Below are 19,618 nucleotides of genomic sequence, written 5' to 3'. Positions count from 1 at the left end.
TCACGGGTACCGTTCATTGTCAGTTATGCGATGCCCGCAAGGCGGTCAGGGCCGCGTACCCAATTACCAAACGCCGTACACAAGTTCTAACCTTATGAGGTCAGTTAAGTGCGCCACGACAGTTCCTACGGTTTAGAAGATAGCCGTTTGTGAATTGCGTACGCACCTGCGATGCCATGGGTAGATGATCAGATAGGTACTCCGCCAACGGGGAACGCGGCTTAGGTGTGGATCCACTTGCAAAAGCCTCATTGCAGGCTGCATTTGTGTGTTTAGGCAATCGGACAAGCTGTGTTCTTCATTCAAATTATTTATGTGATTGTAGCACCTGGTGACAGATATTTGCATTCTGTGCTCTAAACCTACGGTCAGTTTGGCTTAAAGGCTGTTCCACATTGCATGGAATTCGAGCTGAAGAGGCCATTTTGAAGATCATTCGGTGCAGTTTACAGCCCTGGGATGCGTGGCGCCATAGCAAGGTCATCCAAATCCTGCCATTTCACCAGCCAAGCGGCGTCAAGGTCAGGAAGAATATAGCCGCTCGGCCGTTCAGATTGGCATCCGCGAACGCGACTTCCGAGTAAAGTGGGCGTCAAATGACTCTCAGGCAATGTTGCGCAAGCTGTGGAAGCTTCAGTAACAAAAGACGTTGTATGCTACATAGTTCAAGAAGTTCGACATGGCTTCTTCACGTGCTAGTTATTACAGAAATCAGACTTGTAATCTAATATAAGCTGATTGGTAATGCAGTAAAAGAGTCATGTCATAAACTATGATGCAGAATGCTTAAGATCAGTCGTTATATGCAAAATGAGACATAATGTGAGTAGGCACAGACCAATATACAGAAGTTTAATTTAGATGCAGGAGAAATTACTTTAAAACAATCGGACCGTACAGCCCCCAGTCCTGCTGCGACGCCGAACTTCATGCGCCTTACGACTCATTTAGTTCTGGGGCCTTGACGACTCAGACGCCGAAGTCATGCACGGACGAACCGGTACCTGAGTACTCCCTTAATTCCAAAGAGAACAGTGCACATAAAATCTGTCCATTTTGTCGAGGAGAAGTTATACACGACCAAAGAACATATGTTTTAGGGGGCGGCCCGTATGATTTTCTTCAAAATCGCCTCATCGAACCGTGAACCGATGGCCATCAATCAGGCTGAAGAAAACTTATGAGCCATTTACATGTAAGGGTTCAAAACCGCCTAGCAAACTTTTATGATGGGATTGTTCACTTACTTAACGACAAATATATGCCGAATTACGTTCGTATGAAAACATCAATCAATCCAAGCAAAGAAATGCAAACATAGTTTGCCTATCTTGTCTAGGGCAAAGTTACACACACTCGAAAAAGCATGACTAAGGAGCGGCACCAGCGATTTTCTTTAAATGGCCCCATCGAACCACAGGCGGATGCCCATCAGCCTAGCTGAAGAAACCTCATGGGCCATTAATATCTAAGAGATCGCAACCCCTTAGACAAAATAGATAACGGGATATTCCACTTACTTCCGACAAATATGTGCCGAGCTGCTTGTCACATGCAAGCAATTTGTCAACCCAAATCGATAAATGAAAACATTAACTACTTACATTGTCTACAATCGAAGAAACGATGTCTATGGGGCGGCCCCTATGATTATCTTAAAAATTGTCTCATCGAACCAAGGACCGATGCTCATCAATCTGGCCGAGGAAAGCGTTTTGACGCCTTACGTGCCTTTGGCCCATAAGGTTTCTTCATCCAGGCTGATGAGCACCAGTCCTTGACCTTGCCAGGATGTCATGTCAATGCATTTGAGCGTATGTGCTTTGTGTCCTCGGTGACCTGCGCCTTCCTCGGCGACACGTGGTTCGTCACGGACTTCAGGCGACGTATATATAGGTCACTGTCATTGCGGTGTTTGCGGCTGCACATTACACAGCCGCGTGGAGGTGTGGTCAGACTGTTGTCATGGCTAATGGAGGGCTGCAAGTAAGCGAATTGCACTGCTTATGGGGTTACACAGCGCCACATTGGTTCGGCGTGGATGTAATGGATTGCAAGTCGTAGGTTCAGAGCTAGCTTTCACGTGATTCCCTGGAATTTGGGGCTGTCAACATTTAGTCTCTTACTCATCAACGCATGCAATAAATTTAGTAAGTGGGGGGCGTGCGCTTGAGGGCGACCTTATGCGCATGCTCCTGCTCTTCTCAACTGAGGGGCCGCAACACTTCCCCAACTGAATAGGAAACTACACCCCTGGGGTAAGGTAACGCATGCGACGACCTTACTATACATGTTGATTGTAAAAACGCTGTATTGGGGACCAGCGTAACTTATAAGCAAAAGATGAAATGATGTCCTGCCTTTTTCGAAACTCAACGGATTTGCTTCCTTTAACACCAGTGTTCGAACAGAAACTACCCTTGGTAAGAGTTACTGTGCTTCCTTCGGAATCTAGAGACTAGAGATGTCCCTTCTTGCAAGACTTCGACCATGTTGAGGAAGCATTGCCCGGTTGCCCTCTTTGCACTAAGCGAAACACGAGGAACTCGATATTGATTTAAACGGGTGGGATTGTAGCGGTATCAATAATTACTTTAGAGACATTTCTGTTTGAAAATCTCTAGAATACTGGCCGTTTTCGTCGCCGTCAAGATCTGTTCGACGATCTCAGACACGTCCATCGCCCACTTTTGAGGGCGAGTGAGGCGGTGAATGTAGAAGTTCCGCGATCATTTCGCTCATCATTGACATTGACATTGAGGACTGGTTTGGACCTGAAACGAGTAGTGTACCAATCCCGACAATAACAGCCACACACAGTCTGTTGCTGTGTCTACATAGATGACCCACCTGGCTACTGCTCAATAAAATCAGCCCAAGCCTTGACAACGTGGGTTGCTGTTCCTGACTTTCAGGTATGCGTGTAGTTGCTAAATTTGTGCAACCTGGCTTGCTACAGTATTTTCTGACCTCAGGTCACGCAATGGATTTTCTATCGCTGGTCACACTTCCACTAGTTCTGTTCCACTAGTTCCACTTCCACTAGTCCTCTAGCTCTGTTCTGTGATACTTTCTGTCCCCATATATCAATCAGACTGTAATTTTCATGCAGTTTTGCGTTTGGCAGGGCATCGTAAGTTTTGGAAGGTTTAAAAAGTCATACACCTGTGAAAAAGGACATCACCTTCTTGAAATGTTTACCTCACAAAAGCCTGCCAACATTGGTCCACAAGCCCGCCAAAACCCAGCAGGTTACTGTCAAGTCAGATGTGACGGGTTGAAAAGTTTTATCCAGATCCAGACAATGAATGAGTACCTTGTTTTGTGGACGAACGCTGGGGCATGGAAGTGATCAAATTGATTGGACTGACCCCAAATATTGTTAAACCCTTTGTCTCGGACTAACCTGACAGGCATATTCTGCTGGATCTGATGGGTGGCACTGCTGAAAGATGGCATGAAGCCTTATGAGCTACATGTGGACCATGCGGAATTCGCAGATTACTGGGTGCTGTCAGCAGGCTCAGCTTTGACAGGACACCTCGCACACTATAGTGTTGCATTCTAGGATGAAGCGAAACGGTGTCGCGCCTGGCGTCGATGGGCCCAGCTAGGCATTACCCACCACTGGGTTACCCCTGTCTGACCCCGATCCAGCCCGCGCGGGCGGACTCGGCGGGCGTTGGGAGACCGACCCCTGTGCACGGTCGACTTCCGGTCGTTCACGCGCCGCCGGTCCGCTTCGCAGATGGGCGACAAGCATGGCGCGCCGGCCATCGCGGCGCACCTGACCGGCTCGGCAGACTCAGAGCTGGGGCGTTTCGTGAAGCTCTGGCAGGAAGAGCCGCAGAGTGAGCCAGACGCCGGCCTGACGCCGCTCGCCACACCCTGCACTGTGCTCGTCGCCACCGACGGCGGCATGCGCTTGTGCGTACCGGCCTGACGCAGCTCGCGACACCCTGCACTGTGCTCGTCGCCACCGACGGCGGCATGCGCTTGTGAGTACCGGCCTGACGCCGCTCGCCACACCCTGCACTGTGCTCGTCGCCACCGACGGCGGCATGCGCTTGTGAGTACCGGCCTGACGTCGCTCGCCACACCCTGCACTGTGCTCGTCGCCACCGGCGGCGACATGCGCTTGTGCGTACCGGCCTGACGCCGCTCGCGACACCCTGCACTGTGCTCGTCGCCACCGACGGCGGCATGCGCTTGTGCGTACCGGCCTGACGTCGGCAACCCGATCAGGACGACCAACTGCGACACACTGTGCTGCGCGGCCACGTGCTGACCGAGGCCGTGCGGTCTGATGACGCGTGGTTTGCCGCCGGCGGCTGCGTCGCCCGACTCGACGGCGGCCAGATGCGGTTGATGCGGACTGACGGCGAGCTAGCCTTCGACGCCTGCGATGCCAAGTCGCCAAGGGAGGGAAGCCTCGTCAGCGACGCGGCAAGCGCCATGGTGGTGTACGCCGTGTCTTGTCCGTTCGTCAGCGGCGATGGGGTGACGGCCGCCTTCGGCCGACACCGGCAGCGGCTGTCGCGGGGAGCACGGTTGCCGCTAGACATCTAGCCGGCTGATGGCGGAAATAGACAGCGAGGCCGCCATCTGCGCTCCACAGACCACCAACCGCGCGCCTACCGCTTCAGAAATCAAACGTGGGCCTTTTCGTTAGTTTGGTTGCGCTGTCGAAGCGGCCGAGTTCGCCACGGCACTTCCGGTGATGGTTCATGCCTTCTTGCTGCTTGGGTGTGGGCGGGGCCTCTGAGGAGCTACACCGCGATACTTCTTGTTTGTTGTTTTTGTCAATGCCGGTCCGAACCAAAAATCGCCAGGTTCAGACAGCGCAAGCCTCTGGCAATGTGGTGGCAATATTTCCACACTATAAAGCCTTGTGATAACACAATTTTCAGATCTTGTCAGATTCAGTTTTCAAAGTGTTGGATCATGCAAGTCTCTGGCAATGTATTGCCTTGTGATAACGATATGCTCATATTTGTGGCTAACATAGACCCGTGCTGCATGCGACAGTCTCTAGGACACCTGCGCTCGAGCTTAGCAAAAAATGGAGCACTGGACCTGGCCTGTTCCCTGTTCCCCATCGCATAAGCAACTACCCGCAACCGGCGACGCCATTCGCGTCCCAACAATACAGAGAAAGCACGGGCCGCAGCGTTCGCAAATTTTCTGACGTAATTTCAGTTTACGCAGGTGCCTATCAATCCTGCGGTGAGTCGGACGAGCACGAGGAGGACGATGCCCAACACCGGTCGGTGGAGGCGAATCTGTGTCTCTGGGAGGGGGCACTCTGGAGCGGCAGCGCTCCTGATGGGCAGAATAGTCGATAAGTACGCGAAACAGGAGCTTTCTGTAAACTTGCTGAGCTGATCTTACATTGTTTTGCTTTGATTGTGGACGGCCATTGTCTGGAGCTGTGCCGATCATGAACGGTGCTTTTCGGGACGAAAGGTGGCGCACTGGTGCAGAATGACGTAATACACTGGTACTGGCAGCAATAATTTTCGTTGGGAATAGCGGAGGCAACACGAGAGAGCAAAATGCTATGATGGTGTCATTAAATTCAAAGCGCCGAATGACCCAACAAGTTTCCTGTGATCTCAGAAAAACAAAACATGCCTTGTTCCTGATAATTAAGTTTAATCCTTTCAAAGGGAGCATCCCATTTTTTCACCGATTGTTAGATCGGACGCATACGATTTGACCCGTTATACCGGTTTTCTCGAAACACTACTACATAAATCAGAATTTCCTTTTCAAGTACCCGGTCGTGCGGAGGAAATCTCACTTGACTCCCTGCTCACCTCTGTGAGCGTAATATATTTCATTTCCCTTGCTTTTCCGATGTGTGTGTTCTGTCACATTTGTAACACATTGTTTGGTCAAAATTCTTGTGTAATAAATGCTACGAAAGCTGGAAACATTTTTCAGAGAACCATATATGCAAACGTGGCATTATTATCTCGCAAATTGAACGAAACGACTTACTATGACTTCGATATCTCCACTATGACGCTCAACACAATGGCTTTGTTTGAAGCCCACCTTGGCTTTCTCGGATACGCACTGGCTCAAACTTCAGCTGATGCGCTTCGCAGTAACTGGCCCTTGCCGCCCGCTGTGCAAATGGCTAACGTTATCTGTAATGTGTCATTCACGCCGATAGAGGCGCCACTTTTAAGCCCGCAACCCCGCGATATGCGGGTTGGAGCCGCTCGAAAGTGGCACTTCTAACCCATAACAGCTGACAATTGTATTCGACAGAATGTGCCGTCTCATGACGTCGGTGGTGCTTTTATTTGACGAAGTGGCCCTGAGGTTTTCTCAAGGTTTCACCACAGAATGTTTTTGAAATATGACCCAGAGGGATTGCAATTGCGCAGCCGAGGGAGGCCATAACGGTAAAATGGCCAGCGGTACAATTTTTAGAGAGCACATACAGTGGCATACCAACGGGGACGTTGGACCTGTGTACCACCCAGCACCACCAAACGTTGGCTCCACATCGCCCCGTCACTGAACTCCTTTTACAGGAAATCGAAACCGGACACTACAAAACCATGGGTGCTGGGGTCGGCGGGGTCCGGGCCCTGAAAGCCATTGGGATGATTTTTTTATGTTTTGACCGCATCAAAGGGCACTAGGGCAGAACTGGACCACAATGACACCAAGCCGTGGTTACGCCGATACAAATCCAAAGTAGCGCAGCGCCCCGAACCGAAGAGAGTAGAACATCAAGTCAAGCGAGGGGCCATACCAAGCCCAGAGCGGGCGCCCTGTATGCTGAAAGTTGTTCCAAACCCGGGTATAGGGCCTACCCCAGTCCTGGCTCAAGATTGGGACACACTGGATATTGAAGTGTGGCGTCCCTCGCCAGCGGACATCCTTGTGCTTCACTTCGCGGGAGCTCACGAGAGCAGCCCGGTCGCGGGTGGTCGGAAGTGTGCACAGTCTTCCGACAGTGGAACCTAGCGCTTCACACTCTGCAATGAGTGCCGGTTATGAGGCTACGTACAGCCAGCATTGCAGAAAGGAAGGATGGTAGTCTGTGCATTCCAGGCTAAAAAAGTGAACTGCGGCTATCGGGCTGCAGGCCCGCGTGACGCGCATAGAACTCCACGAATTCAATTTCCTCTCTCTGAATGATGATCATGCGGCTGTTATTTGATGAAATGTGATCATGAACTCATCAACGAGCAATTAATTCTTTACAGCGATTCGTTACAGGGACATCTTTTTAAAGCCTTTGCACAGCCCGAGTTTCGGCCTCCTCAGCTTCCGGGCGGCGTGCCCCGTGACGTCCGCCGTAAGGTCTAGCGGTCTCCAACATCCCGCGACCGCTGCCGACAGCACGCTTCTTCAGTCTGAACGCATCTTACAACAGATACTGACCGGACCTCGGCGGAGAAGGGCACTCGTGTTGGCAAAGTATTGTAGCGACGTACAGTCTGCTGCCGGTGTGTGTAGCTGTGCCGCTCACGTCGGTACCTGGCCCCACATTCCTGCTACCCCGAACCACACCATCCTCCCTGGTTGTACTGCTGCCCTTTATTCACATGGTACAGGATCAGACACTGAGTAACACAAGACCACATACTAGCACAAAATATGGCGAACGCGCAGCCCTTCAGCAAAATATATGAAAGCCTTCTTTGCACACTTCATAAACGTGACTGGCGGGACGAACGCAATGGTTACACTAGCCCACATATGACATGTCCTCATGGTGTCAACGGTTGGCCGACCCGGAGAACCACTTATCCCGCAGCGACGCGTTACCGCCCGACCTGAGAGGGGGGGGGGGGGGGGGGGGGGAGGAGCGCTCTACGGACGCCGTACAGTGCAGCTCAGCCACGGTACGGACAACTGCTACGTCACACGGTGACTGCCCCAGCCATAGCGGGGCCGGCTAGCGCCCGCGTCCCTGCAGCGCTGGTTCAGGCGCGGCTCACGTACACAGCAGCGCGGCGGCGACGGCGCGCCGACTCATGCCCTGCACCGACTACCAGGTACATCAGGTACATCACCTGCACCAGGTACATCGGACCCCAGGACATCACAGCAATGACGACAGTCTTGAGGAGTCCCACACAGTGCTCTTGACATCAAGGCGACGATAGCGTTGAATCATTAGGGTTATGGATGGGGTGTCAACAGTGCCCGACCGACTGGCACGCCTGGCGAGGTGCCGCGCATTTCAGTCAAATGAACAGTCGTTGCACACTAAACAGCGCATCAACACTCAAATATACCACCTGACTGCCAAATCGAACTGCCGGACAACCGCGCATGGCCGAGCACTGCCAAATCTGTGAGCCCCAACGCCAACACCGAGCCGTACCGCGAGGTGGGCCAAGCACAACAGCCGGCCCATCCTCGCGGCAGTGCAGCCCGGCCGGCGCCGTGACCTCAACCTCCCCCTCCCCCTCCCCCGCCGCCGCCGCCGTGCCGCTCCATCAGCTGTCGGCCACGGGCAGCACGCGGCCCACCGAGTCCAGGCCCATACACTTGCACGGGCACCCTGTGACGGGACACTCGGCGTGCTGCTCGAACCAGGCCACCATGTGACCGGCGTGGCCGCCGTGGCGACACGTCTGACACCAGGTGAACCACGAGTCAAAGCCGGCGCTGCCCTGGCCGGCCGCGCCCCAGCTGCCGGCCGTCGTGCCCAGCTGGGTCAGGCAGAGCGCGCAGCGCGGCAGCGGCTTCCGACAGTGGGGACAGCACATCACCTGGCGGAGCAGGCGGACGCGGTCAGGCCGGTCGGCGGCCTCCGGCAGCGGCGCGCGCGCACCGCACCGCCGCACGCGCACGCCGGAAGCCAAAGCGAGTCCCGATCCAGCGGACCACAGCAGAACAGGCGCCCTCCTCGACATGAGAGAACCCCCGACATGACACGGATCACCGTCCCGCCGGGAGAGGCAGGCAAGCAGGCGTCACAGCGCAGCCGCCGCTGACCGCCTGACTCAGATCGCAGGCGTACCTTCACCGAGGAGTTGGCGCCTGTCCTGCTCATCTGTCGCCGCCTTCGGACGTCGTCGATGAAGGCCGCCACGCTCTTGTTGCAGAAGTTGCACGCGACAACTGACTGCGGAGGGATAACACAGACAATAAGCGCTCACTGCAATGGAAACATAGCACGCGCCACACTTGAAATAATGGTCTTCGGAGGCCAATCAATAGACTACAACCAGCGTCTCAACAGCAAAAACCCGCTCCGTGATTTGGTGATTTGAGAAACAACGTTTGAAGGAACACAAGTGACTCGCGTGTACTTAAAGTCCTTGACCTTGACCTTGATCAGCATCAATTTGCAGGGATGTTATAATCGTTCGAACCATCGTCCCTGTCTGGTGTGTGAGTATAGTATGAGCGAGTGTACATACTAACACACCAGACGGAAAGACAGTTTGAACAATTCTTCCATCCACCATACTGATGCCTCGTCTCCATCCTTCCGTAAAACTCGAGTGTACATACAAACACTCCAGACGAGAAAGATAGTTTGAACAATTTTGCCATCCACCATACTGATGCTTCGTCTCCATCCTTCCGTAAAACTGTCAGTTTGCAGGCTTCTACACGCGCAGCAACGTGCGCCACTCAGCGCAACACAGAGTCAACTTAACATCAAATCATCTCAGCATCAAATCAATTAAGAAAAGACAGCAATGTACCGCACTCAGCGCACCTCAGCCAACTTAAAATCCAATCACTACAGCATCAAATCGATGTACAAAGGAAAGTCATCTCTAGACATGCCACGCTTTCCAGAACGGTACGTGGCGAGAGACTGACATTTGAAAAAAAACGTGTGACGTTAACCGAAGTGCTTCCGTAATCTGTTATCAACAATCCTCCATTATGCACGCGGTGACCATGCCAGCGGCGACCGGTCTCAGCGACCACTGGTTCCAGCGGCGACCGGTCCCAGCGGCGACCGGTCCCAGCGACCACCAGTCCCAGCGACCGGGCCCGCCCCCTGCCGGCCGCCCGGCCGCCACCTCTCGTCCCGTTTCTCCAGCTTCCACGGGGTGTGTGCGCGCTGCTGACCTGCTTCGGGTACTGCGGCACTTCGGCGGTCTGACTGAGCACGCGCACGTCGAAGAGAGCTCGCTGATTCCAGAGTCGCCACAGATCCAGCATCTCCCGGTAACTGGCCGAGCACGAGACGCGCAGAATCAGACACGGGCACACAGCAACACCAAGCAACGGCAGCAAAGCCACACAGCGACTTTATCTCACATGGCAAGTTCCCAGCGGAATGAAACTGACACACGTCATCTTAAGATCAGCTTCAGCCGAATGTAGGTAGCGTTACGAATTATGACGCCGGGGACGAAAGGAGCGTGTTATCCACATAATGCTGTGGAGCAAAGCGAGCCTCCGACTGGCAGACCCAACTGCGGCCTCTCGCCATCTGTCCGCTCCAGAGACGGCGGAGGGCCGGCCGGCCAGCCGACCGACCGGCCCGGGCCTCCCGCCCCTACCGGTCCAGGCCGACCTGGCGCGCCTTACCTGTCGATCCAGACCTCGACGCGCGGCTCGGTGGCCAAACCGGCGTGGGAGGCGATCAGCGCCGCCGTCTGCACGTCGCCGCTGACGTTAACGTAGTTCTGCAGCAGGTCCAGGCCCTCGTCGGCCACGCCTGCCAGGCGACGCACGCGGATGCCCCGCGCGTCAATACGGCACGGCCGCTCACACAGGGCGAGGTCACCCCAGCGGCCATCCCGCGCTACGGCTCGGCTGGACAGAGGTCAACTCATGACACAGTGCCGCCAGAATGCGCATTGCGGCCTGCCAACGGCATCACCGCCGCAGCGGTGTTCGGATCAGCTGGCGGACCGGAAATCAGGGCAGACAAAAGAGACAGGCTGGGGGTACAGTCGCTGTCCAGAGTAGCCAGCATGCTTCCTTTCCACATCCCAGCCCATTCACCGGCTAACACGGAGCGTTTAGGTGACAAAAGGAAAGACGCCGGCCCCGGCAGCGCCAAAGCATTTCGCCTTAATATGGTCAGGACGGCCAACGTAAAGGGGGGGGGGGGGGCTATACCCGTCAGCAGGATGGCCTGCAGGTTCGCTTCCTTCTTCAGCGTTTGCGTGATCTGGTTCAGGCATTCTGCCAGTCGGTCGTCGCTGAGGAAGCGACAGGCGAAGGCCACACGGTCCTGCACCGTCATGCCGTACTCCTTCTGCAAGCATGACACAGCGAACGCTGGCGGCGTGTCCGTAGCAGGAAAACGCTGGCTCTCATGGACCAACCATAGATGGATCAAAACCAGCTGTCACCCATCAACGCGACGTCATAGCAGCAATAAACTGTCAGCGACCAACCATAGACTGTCCGTGTTCCTCCAGAAGCCCCTCATAGCAGGTCAAGCCCTCAGAAACCTCAAGCCCTGCACTCGACCACAGGCCGTCAGCACGTCATCCCTCCACCCCGTCGGTGAGACCGACCCCAGGAAGCCTCCTGCCCGTCGGCGACTGACCAGAACGCCGTCGTAGTTGTCAGAGTCAGCGGTCAGGAAAGCGAAGATGGCGCGGATGTACGGGTCGGTGAGCGACGGACGCAGCTCAGCGCTCGTCTGCTGCCACAGCGCCTTCTTCTCGTTCGTGTAGCCCGACAGCGCCATGGCCACCACCTGGCGACAGATGGCGGAAACTGCCAACGCCGCACCGGCACGGCACGGAAGGCGCACCGACGGGCTACTGACTCGAGTCAGGACTCACGACTCGACAGTTGCGACCACGCAATAGACTGTCAGTCACCTTGAAGGCGTCACACAGCCCAGCCACCAGCCAGTCGCACACCTTCATCCATGAGTGGCGGACATTTCGGTTCACGTCGCCACACAAACCACAGCTGTGCGACTGATATATGCCGGCCTTATGAAAACGGGCCCCGCCAGCCGAACTAGAGAGGAGCGGCCGGGCTACGGCACCACGTGTCAAGGCAAACTGGTTCGCCACCAGTGGACGGTGCACAGCCCGGACCTTGAGCGTGGGGTCCTCTGATCGCTGCAGGATCTGGATGGCTCGGCGCAGCGTCAGCTGGAACACGGCGACGGCGGCGGCGCGCGAGCAGCTGCCCTCGCGCTCCAGCACGTCCAGCAGCGCGCTCTGCGTCACCTCGTCCACGCCCCAGCCGCACAGCTGGAGCGCCCGGTCCCGGCTCTCGCTCCTGTGGCCACGCACGACGGTCATGATCAGCACTCGCTCCCGGTGGGACGGAGGTCATGATCGACAATCGCTCCCGGCGGGACGGCGGTCATGATCGACACTCGCTCCCGGCGGAACGGCGGTCATGATCGACAATCGCTCCCGGCGGGACGGCGGTCATGATCGACACTCGCTCCCGGCGGGACGGCGGTCATGATCGACACTCGCTCCCGGCTGGGTACCAGATCCCACGGAGGTCATGATCGACACTCGCTCCCGGCGGGACGGCGGTCATGACCGACACTCGTTCCCGGCGGGACGGCGGTCGTGATCGACAATCGCTCCCGGCGAGACGGCGGTCATGATCGACACTCGCTCCCGGCGGGACGGCGGTCGTGATCGACAATCGCTCCCGGCGAGACGGCGGTCATGATCGACAATCGCTCCCGGCGGGACGGCGGTCATGATCGACAATCGCTCCCGGCGGAACGGCGGTCATGACCGACACTCGCTCCCGGCGGGACGGCAGCCATGATCGACACTCGCTCCCGGCGGGACGGCGGTCGTGACCGACACTCGCTCCCGGCGGGACGGCGGTCATGATCGACATTCGCTCCCGGCGGGACGGTGGTCGTGATCGACACTCGCTCCCGGAGGGACGGCGGTCGTGATCGACAATCGCTCCCGGCGAGACGGCGGTCATGATCGACACTCGCTCCCGGCGGGACGGCGGTCGTGACCGACACTCGCTCCCGGCGGGACGGCGGTCGTGACCGACACTCGCTCCCGGCGGGACGGCGGTCATGATCGACACTCGCTCCCGGCGGGACGGAGGTCGTGATCGACAATCGCTCCCGGCGAGACGGCGGTCATGATCGACACTCGCTCCCGGCGGGACGGCGGTCATGATCGACACTCGTTCCCGGCGAAGCACGGGATCCCACGGCGGTCACGATCGACGTTGGCTCCCCACGGGTCACAGGATCACACGGCGGGTGTGATCGACACTCGCTCCCGAAGGGGTACGGGATCACACGGCGGTCATGATCGACGCTGGCTCCCCACGGGTCACAGGATCACACGGCGGGTGTGATCGACACTCGCTCCCGGAGGGGTACGGGATCACACGGCGGTCACGATCGACGCTGGCTCCCTACGGGTCACAGGATCACACGGCGGGTGTGATCGACACTCGCTCCCGGAGGGGTACGGGATCACACGGCGGTCATGATCGACGCTGGCTCCCCACGGGCCACAGGATCACACGGCGGGTGTGATCGACACTCGCTCCCGGAGGGGTACGGGATCACACGGCGGTCATGATCGACGCTGGCTCCCCACGGGTCACAGGATCACACGGCGGGTGTGATCGACACTTGCTCCCGGAGGGGTACGGGATCACACGGCGGTCATGATCGACGCTGGCTCCCCACGGGTCACAGGATCACACGGCGGGTGTGATCGACACTCGTTCCCGGCGAGGCACAGGATCACAATGTCAGTCTTGCAGCCCTGGTACAACGACAGGCACACAGTCACGATCAGATCACCTGTTGTCCCAGTCAGAATGATAGAGGAGTCACAACCAGTTGATCTATCCCTCCTGTCACAACCGACGACGGCCAGAGGAAGTGAATCTCTTCTCCCGATACATCGCACCATGCGCAGCTGGGCAAGCGCAAGCTCCCGACGTGTGGTACACTCTTGAGAGCATGCGAACCGTGCTGCCTTGAGGCGGACAGACGCAATGCCTTTCACCAGGACAGTCAATCACGGACAGAACACATTGAAACACACGATGCCAGCCAGACCTGAAGACCTTGCACTTGGCGACCTTCTCGACCCCGATCCAACTTCGCAGTTCGATGGCCGACTTGGGCGGGCTGCTGCCGTCCCCAGCCAGCACGGACCTGCGGCCACGCACAGTCAGCACAGGCGCCACCGCCGCTGCCCGGGCCGAGTCGGCCGTCCGACTCCACCGCAGCCAGGCAGGCTAGGCAGTCTTCATCCAGCCACGCTCATCGCAACCTGTTCTAATTAGATACGCAGTGCTAGTCTGCATCCACTTCGGTTCTATTTGGCAAATATATTTCATGAGGCGTTAATCTTAACGTGATATTTTTGTTTGAGTTTTCAGTTAGCAGCCGGCCAAAGATACTGATACACCAGAAAACTCAGCACTGCATTCAAGATACACTGTTCCATTAACAGCACTTCGAACACGTCAATGGGATTCGGCGTTTTCACTTTTGCGCATAACTGATTTTTTCGCGCTCTCGCAACATGATCCAAATACACGATCGTCTGTCAAGCTTGTTAAGCTAGGACAATAAATTTGATTACAGAAATAGAGTAAAGGATAAACAAGAGCACGATGGCAGTCGTTGCCTCTCCTTGCGGTCGTTGCAGTTAGCAGTCGGTATTTCCGCGTCCGGCTGCAATATTGGCTTGCCCCGAACGCCTCTGTCCAGAACAGTGGTGCAGCCCTAGCCTCCGTCTGCCCTAACCTGACAGCCGGCGCACTAACCTGACGCCCTGGAACGCGGACGTGGGAGCGGCGCCCGTCTCGTCGCCGGCGCCGGCGCCCAGCTGCTGGCTGTAGGCCATCCACTTCCAGACGCTGCGCAGCGTTTCGTCGCCGGCCAGCGCCACGTTGTCCCTGAGCCGCTCTGTGACGCCGTAACTGGCGAGCGGCGGGCGGCGGCGTCAGCAGTCCAGCTGACCATCCGGGCCCTGTCCGCTCCCCCCCCCCCCCTCCACAGGCTGCTTCACGTGAGGCAGCCAGCCACGCACCGCCGCGGCGCAGACCCACCGGCTGAGAGGCGTCGGTCACGCGACAGCCGCCCTTCTGTCGTTCCACTGATCCCTATCGCAACAGTCAAATTGAAAGGAGTGGTTCGCAGTCGTGTGCAGTTTCAACTGTGACAGCCAGATGGCGGTCCAAAACGAGACATTCTAGACCATACCCTCATTCACATCTGGTAAGCCCTAGTCGTGCGACGCCTGACTGCAACACAGGCGAGTTAACTAACCAAAGTATTTATCTGAAAAGAAAAACTCACAACATCAGAATTCCGACGGTGACTGCCAACGAATGACAATCGCTGATCGCGCACAGATGGGCCAGATTCTTTGACCGCAACAAAACAAACAATAATCAACAACATGTAGCGGGACAAAGTCCAGCGCAATCTGTCTAAGCCCATTCGTTTCTTTCTGATAACCCGCCAAACGGGACAATCCCCGGCCAGCTCGCCACGCTGTCACCCCTAAATGTGAGACTCGAGCAATACCCCGGGCGACTGAAGCGACCAGGTTACAAAACAGAGCTGCGTCCCGCCCCTGAGTGCCAGCCCTCAGAGAGCGCCGGCCAGCAATACCCCGGGCGGCTGAAGCGACCAGGTTACAAAACAGAGCTGCGTCCCGCCCCTGAGTGCCAGCCCTCAGGCAGCGCCGGCCGACACGGCCGCACGTGCTGTGACGGGTCAGGCGCCGCAACCGCTCACCCGCGCAGCGCTCGGTCGCGCATCACCAGCGCGATGTCCTCCAGTTGGTCGTATATGTCGTCTTCGTCCCCGACCAGGTTCACCTTGCGTCCGCCGTTCGACCAGACGAACGAGAAGCACGGAGACCAGTTCATGGTGATCCGCTCGAAAATCGTGAAGTCGATGTGCTTGCCTGTCGGACATAATACAGCAGTTTGTGATGCTCACACAATGCTACTGGACCACCTTGTTTCTGGCATTTCGTGTTTCGTGCCACCTTTAGCAGTTACTAAAGAAACAAAACGTCTATGAAAGATTGCCCTTACTGCCAACGACAAACGGCATGAGGGCGAGGACGTTGTCGTGCAGTTGACTCGACTGAGCAGTGTTACAGCAACTCTGGGGAGAAAACGAAGATCAGAACAGCTTCCGGTGAGAAGGAGTGGGAAAACACCGTGTCCAGCTTTTGGAGAGACTTCCCTATGCATAACAGCGGACCAAACAAAGAACCATGCGCGCAAGAATGCCAAACACATTATGGTGGTGTAGCCTGGTTTATATGGTGTCCGTTGTGCTCTGAACATTAAACCCAGTATCCGGGCCCGTACAAACACTGAGCAGAAGTGGCTGTAGAGGGCGCCCGTGCACAGCACGACCAGAGCGCCGAAGTCACCGTGACGTCACGTTGATTACAGAACAAACATCAACAGCCGAAAAGAGACACTTCGACCGCCGTCCGAGACAACGTAAGCGTTATGGTATAATCTGGCAGCGCGTAACGGAGAATAAATGTCCCAAACAAAGCAAAGGCATATCACGTGAAGTGAAGTTCCTCGGTAGTTTAGGTGAGGTAAGGTCCCAGAACAATGGTTTGCCCATGACCGGTGCCGCGCAATGATGCGGTACCGCGCGATGGAACGATTCGACTCTGCCGTCAACCAGTCGATCGCACTTCCGCATCGCGACCTGTCGCGGAAACGCGCTCTGACCCATCCCCGTCCGGTCACGGCTGGCGCTCTGACCCATCCCCGTCCGGTCACGACCTGTGCTCTGACCCGTCCCCGTCCGGTCACGGCCGGCGCTCTGGTCTGTCCCCGTCCGGTCACGGCCGGCGCTCCGACCCGTCCCCGTCCGGTTACGGCCGGCACTCTGACCCGTCCCCGTCCAGTCACGGCCGGCGCTCTGACCCGTCCCCGTCCGGTCACGGCCGGCGCTCTGACCCGTCCCCGTCCGGTCACGGCCGGCGCTCTGACCCGTCCCCGTCCGGTCACGGCCGGCACTCTGACCCGTCCCCGTCCGGTCACGGCCGGCGCTCTGACCCGTCCCCGTCCGGTCACGGCCGATGCTCTGACCTGTCCCGGTCGACACGACGATGCGGTTCTCGTCGGTGGGGTGCCACGAGAGGTCCGTCAGCTGGCCGCCGCCGCAGCTCTCCACGTAACGCTCGGCCACCGTCGGCTCGATCTCGTCGTTGTTGACGCAGTAGTGGTTGACGTCGTGCAGCTTCAGCAGGCCCGAGTCCTTGCCCAGCGAGGAGAGCAGGTCCCGCCTGCGGCACAGGCGCCGTCACCGCTGGGGCTGAGGCGCCAGCGGCCGGCGGCAGGGCCGCGCGGCCGCGCCACACAGTGGCGGTCGACCATCCCCATACTCTGACGGCTGGCGGGGATTACGTCCTGATGCAGACATAGCATACATAATCCAAGGCAAAATGCAGCGTTGCAGGCCACGACCGCCGCCAAATGTGAATTGATTTGCGAGTTTGAGGTTGATCGTGGGGACCATAGTCACCGTCTACCCGTGGCCAATGGCAAATTAGGTGGGAGGAGAGGGGTCGGCTCCATGAATTACGTTTAGAGGGGGAGGGGGCCGACTCGAGAATTGTTCTCACCGGGTAGGTGACCATCCGATGCTGGAGATGGACTTTGAGCGTGCGTCGGTGAGCGTGATGACAGGCCTCTCAAAGTTACGCCGGTCCCAGATAGCCACCTGGTTCTCGGCGAAGGTGGCCAGCCTGCCGACGTACCGTGCGTGCCGTCAGCTGCGGGCGGGGGGGGGGGGGGGGGGGCGGAGCGGCTGGCAGGCGGCCCGCGGCTGGCCATCGCACGAGCACACCACCGGCACAGAGCCACCTGGTGGGCGAGTAGCAAACGGAAATATTGCACAGGGCACTGCCATGCAGCTACATCCATGACGCTCTTCTCACTAGGAGATGAACTGAAATGCAAGCAAATGCCGCGCCGTATTCATCAGCCTGTCGATGATAAACTATTGAACGCAATAGACGCATTTTATCGGCGTGCACCGCGAATGTGCCCGCGCTGAAATTGTCGCAGTGTGCAGCGATGCTTTCCCGCCCTACTGAGAGTAGCCCGATGCTAGCGGCCACCGCACGGAGCAGCCGAGCGGTGTCGGAGGCCGGCGAGAGGCGATCGGTGGCGCCGGTGCAGCCCGGCTCGGCTCGCTCCGGTCCGGCCCGGCTCGCCCCGGTCCGGCACGGTGCCGGCACGCGACGGCCAGCCGGCGGCGCCGCTCACCGGTCGTCGATGAACGGGTCGACGCAGACGCCGTACACGAGCCGGGTGGGCATCTGCGGCTTCACCGGATCTGGAGACGGGGCCGGCCCTGTCAGCGGCCGCCGCCTCGGCCAGGGCCCCACACGCCCGCTGCCGCGGCCGCCGCCAGGGGTCCGGGGCCGACCGGCCGGCGCGGGGCGGGGCGCCCAGGCTGCCCCGCACCGGCGGGAGATGGCTATACCGGGGCTGGGTCGCCCCACCGTATGCTTGACGGGATATTACCAAGCCCACAGATTCATTCAATAGTTCACTGCCAGACGTTTAGAAACATTTAGTTCAGCATTCGAAAAACTCAAAGTTGTTGATACATTTTGCGGAGCCGAGTCTTCGCAGTAACTTTATTAAAACACACCATCGACTTAGCTAGGTGTGAATGTAAAAGGTTAAAATGAGAGTAAAATAAATGCACAATTGAAGAGAATGTTCCCAGGTGAATGTTTGGGAAATTTTTAGCACATGAAATAACTATAAACTAAATCTATGGATTATTTGTAAATCCATCTAAATCCTAGTAAGCATGGCACGCAGAGAAACGACAACGCCCGAGTGCGGCACTGGTATACAACTAGTCCAACCTTCATATAAAAGTGAATCAAATAAGAATAAGTAAAAGTGAATAAGAATATGACGGATCCGGCACGGCTGGCAAATGCCAAGCGTGCATGATCCACCATAAAGACAACGCGATGAAAAATGGCGCAAGCTTTGACACATCTACGGCTTAAGCGGGGTTCTTGCTACCGAATCCACTCGCGCCCGCCCGGGAGCAGAAAATTTCCCCCTTTCCTGACTTCACAAAATTGCTACATTCCACGTCGAGATCAAGCTTATATTTGTTTCGCTTGTCGTAGTTTTAGAGTCAGAAAATGGCACATGTGGGATACCGCGTAAACCGATTCCATTAAAGGGTTGTCGAGCACGACACAAAAATACTACAAGATCATGCTTGGAAAGGTTGTGTACGAAATGATTTCATACCATGATGCAACTTGAAAAAATCCTACAGTTTTTGCAACCCAATACATCCCAGGCGGTTGGGGTCGGTGAAATACTCCCGTTGCAACCGAACATCAAATCTGACTAACGGTATGCAGCGAGCCACTGAAACCATATACACGAGAGTTGCATGGTTTCAAGTGGTCACCAATCAACGTTCCCCGGTGTTTGCATCGGGGCATTTGGTTGATATCCGGTTCCTGGTTAATATATCGCTTCACTTGCTGTGATGGGTCAACACATACGACGGCACAAAAGCTCATGTCATTTTACTGTAGCAAAGTTAAAAAGTGCAATCGTTAGGGCGTAGGATCAGCCAGGTGCGCCAAAATTAGGGACCCATTCCAAGTCAATTCTAAACATGTAAAGCATCGATTGGTATGCAAAA

At 56.6% G+C, this 19,618-nt stretch overlaps 1 protein-coding gene across 1 annotated transcript; it reads right to left on the bottom strand.

Annotated features, from left to right (window-relative positions):
- Positions 1-8,468: 8,468 nt before the first annotated feature.
- On the bottom strand, positions 8,469-18,246 carry LOC119110212 (GATOR complex protein MIOS; the record flags this gene model as incomplete). Its single annotated transcript, XM_037233947.1, is given in 13 exon segments — positions 8,469-8,747; positions 8,999-9,103; positions 10,069-10,171; positions 10,534-10,663; positions 11,071-11,209; positions 11,507-11,659; positions 12,012-12,198; positions 13,988-14,086; positions 14,704-14,859; positions 15,683-15,854; positions 17,014-17,210; positions 17,550-17,672; positions 18,196-18,246. Coding segments are annotated over 13 exon segments (1,891 nt in total), but the record flags the coding sequence as incomplete, so codon positions are not given.
- Positions 18,247-19,618: the final 1,372 nt, after the last annotated feature.

This window comes from Pollicipes pollicipes, unplaced genomic scaffold (genome assembly GCF_011947565.3).
Source record: "Pollicipes pollicipes isolate AB1234 unplaced genomic scaffold, Ppol_2.1 Scaffold_7231;HRSCAF=8579_pilon_pilon_pilon, whole genome shotgun sequence".
Lineage (NCBI taxonomy): Eukaryota > Metazoa > Arthropoda > Thecostraca > Pollicipedomorpha > Pollicipedidae > Pollicipes > Pollicipes pollicipes.
Note: the sequence above shows the minus strand (reverse complement) of the source record. Positions and strands in the feature narration are given on the sequence as shown.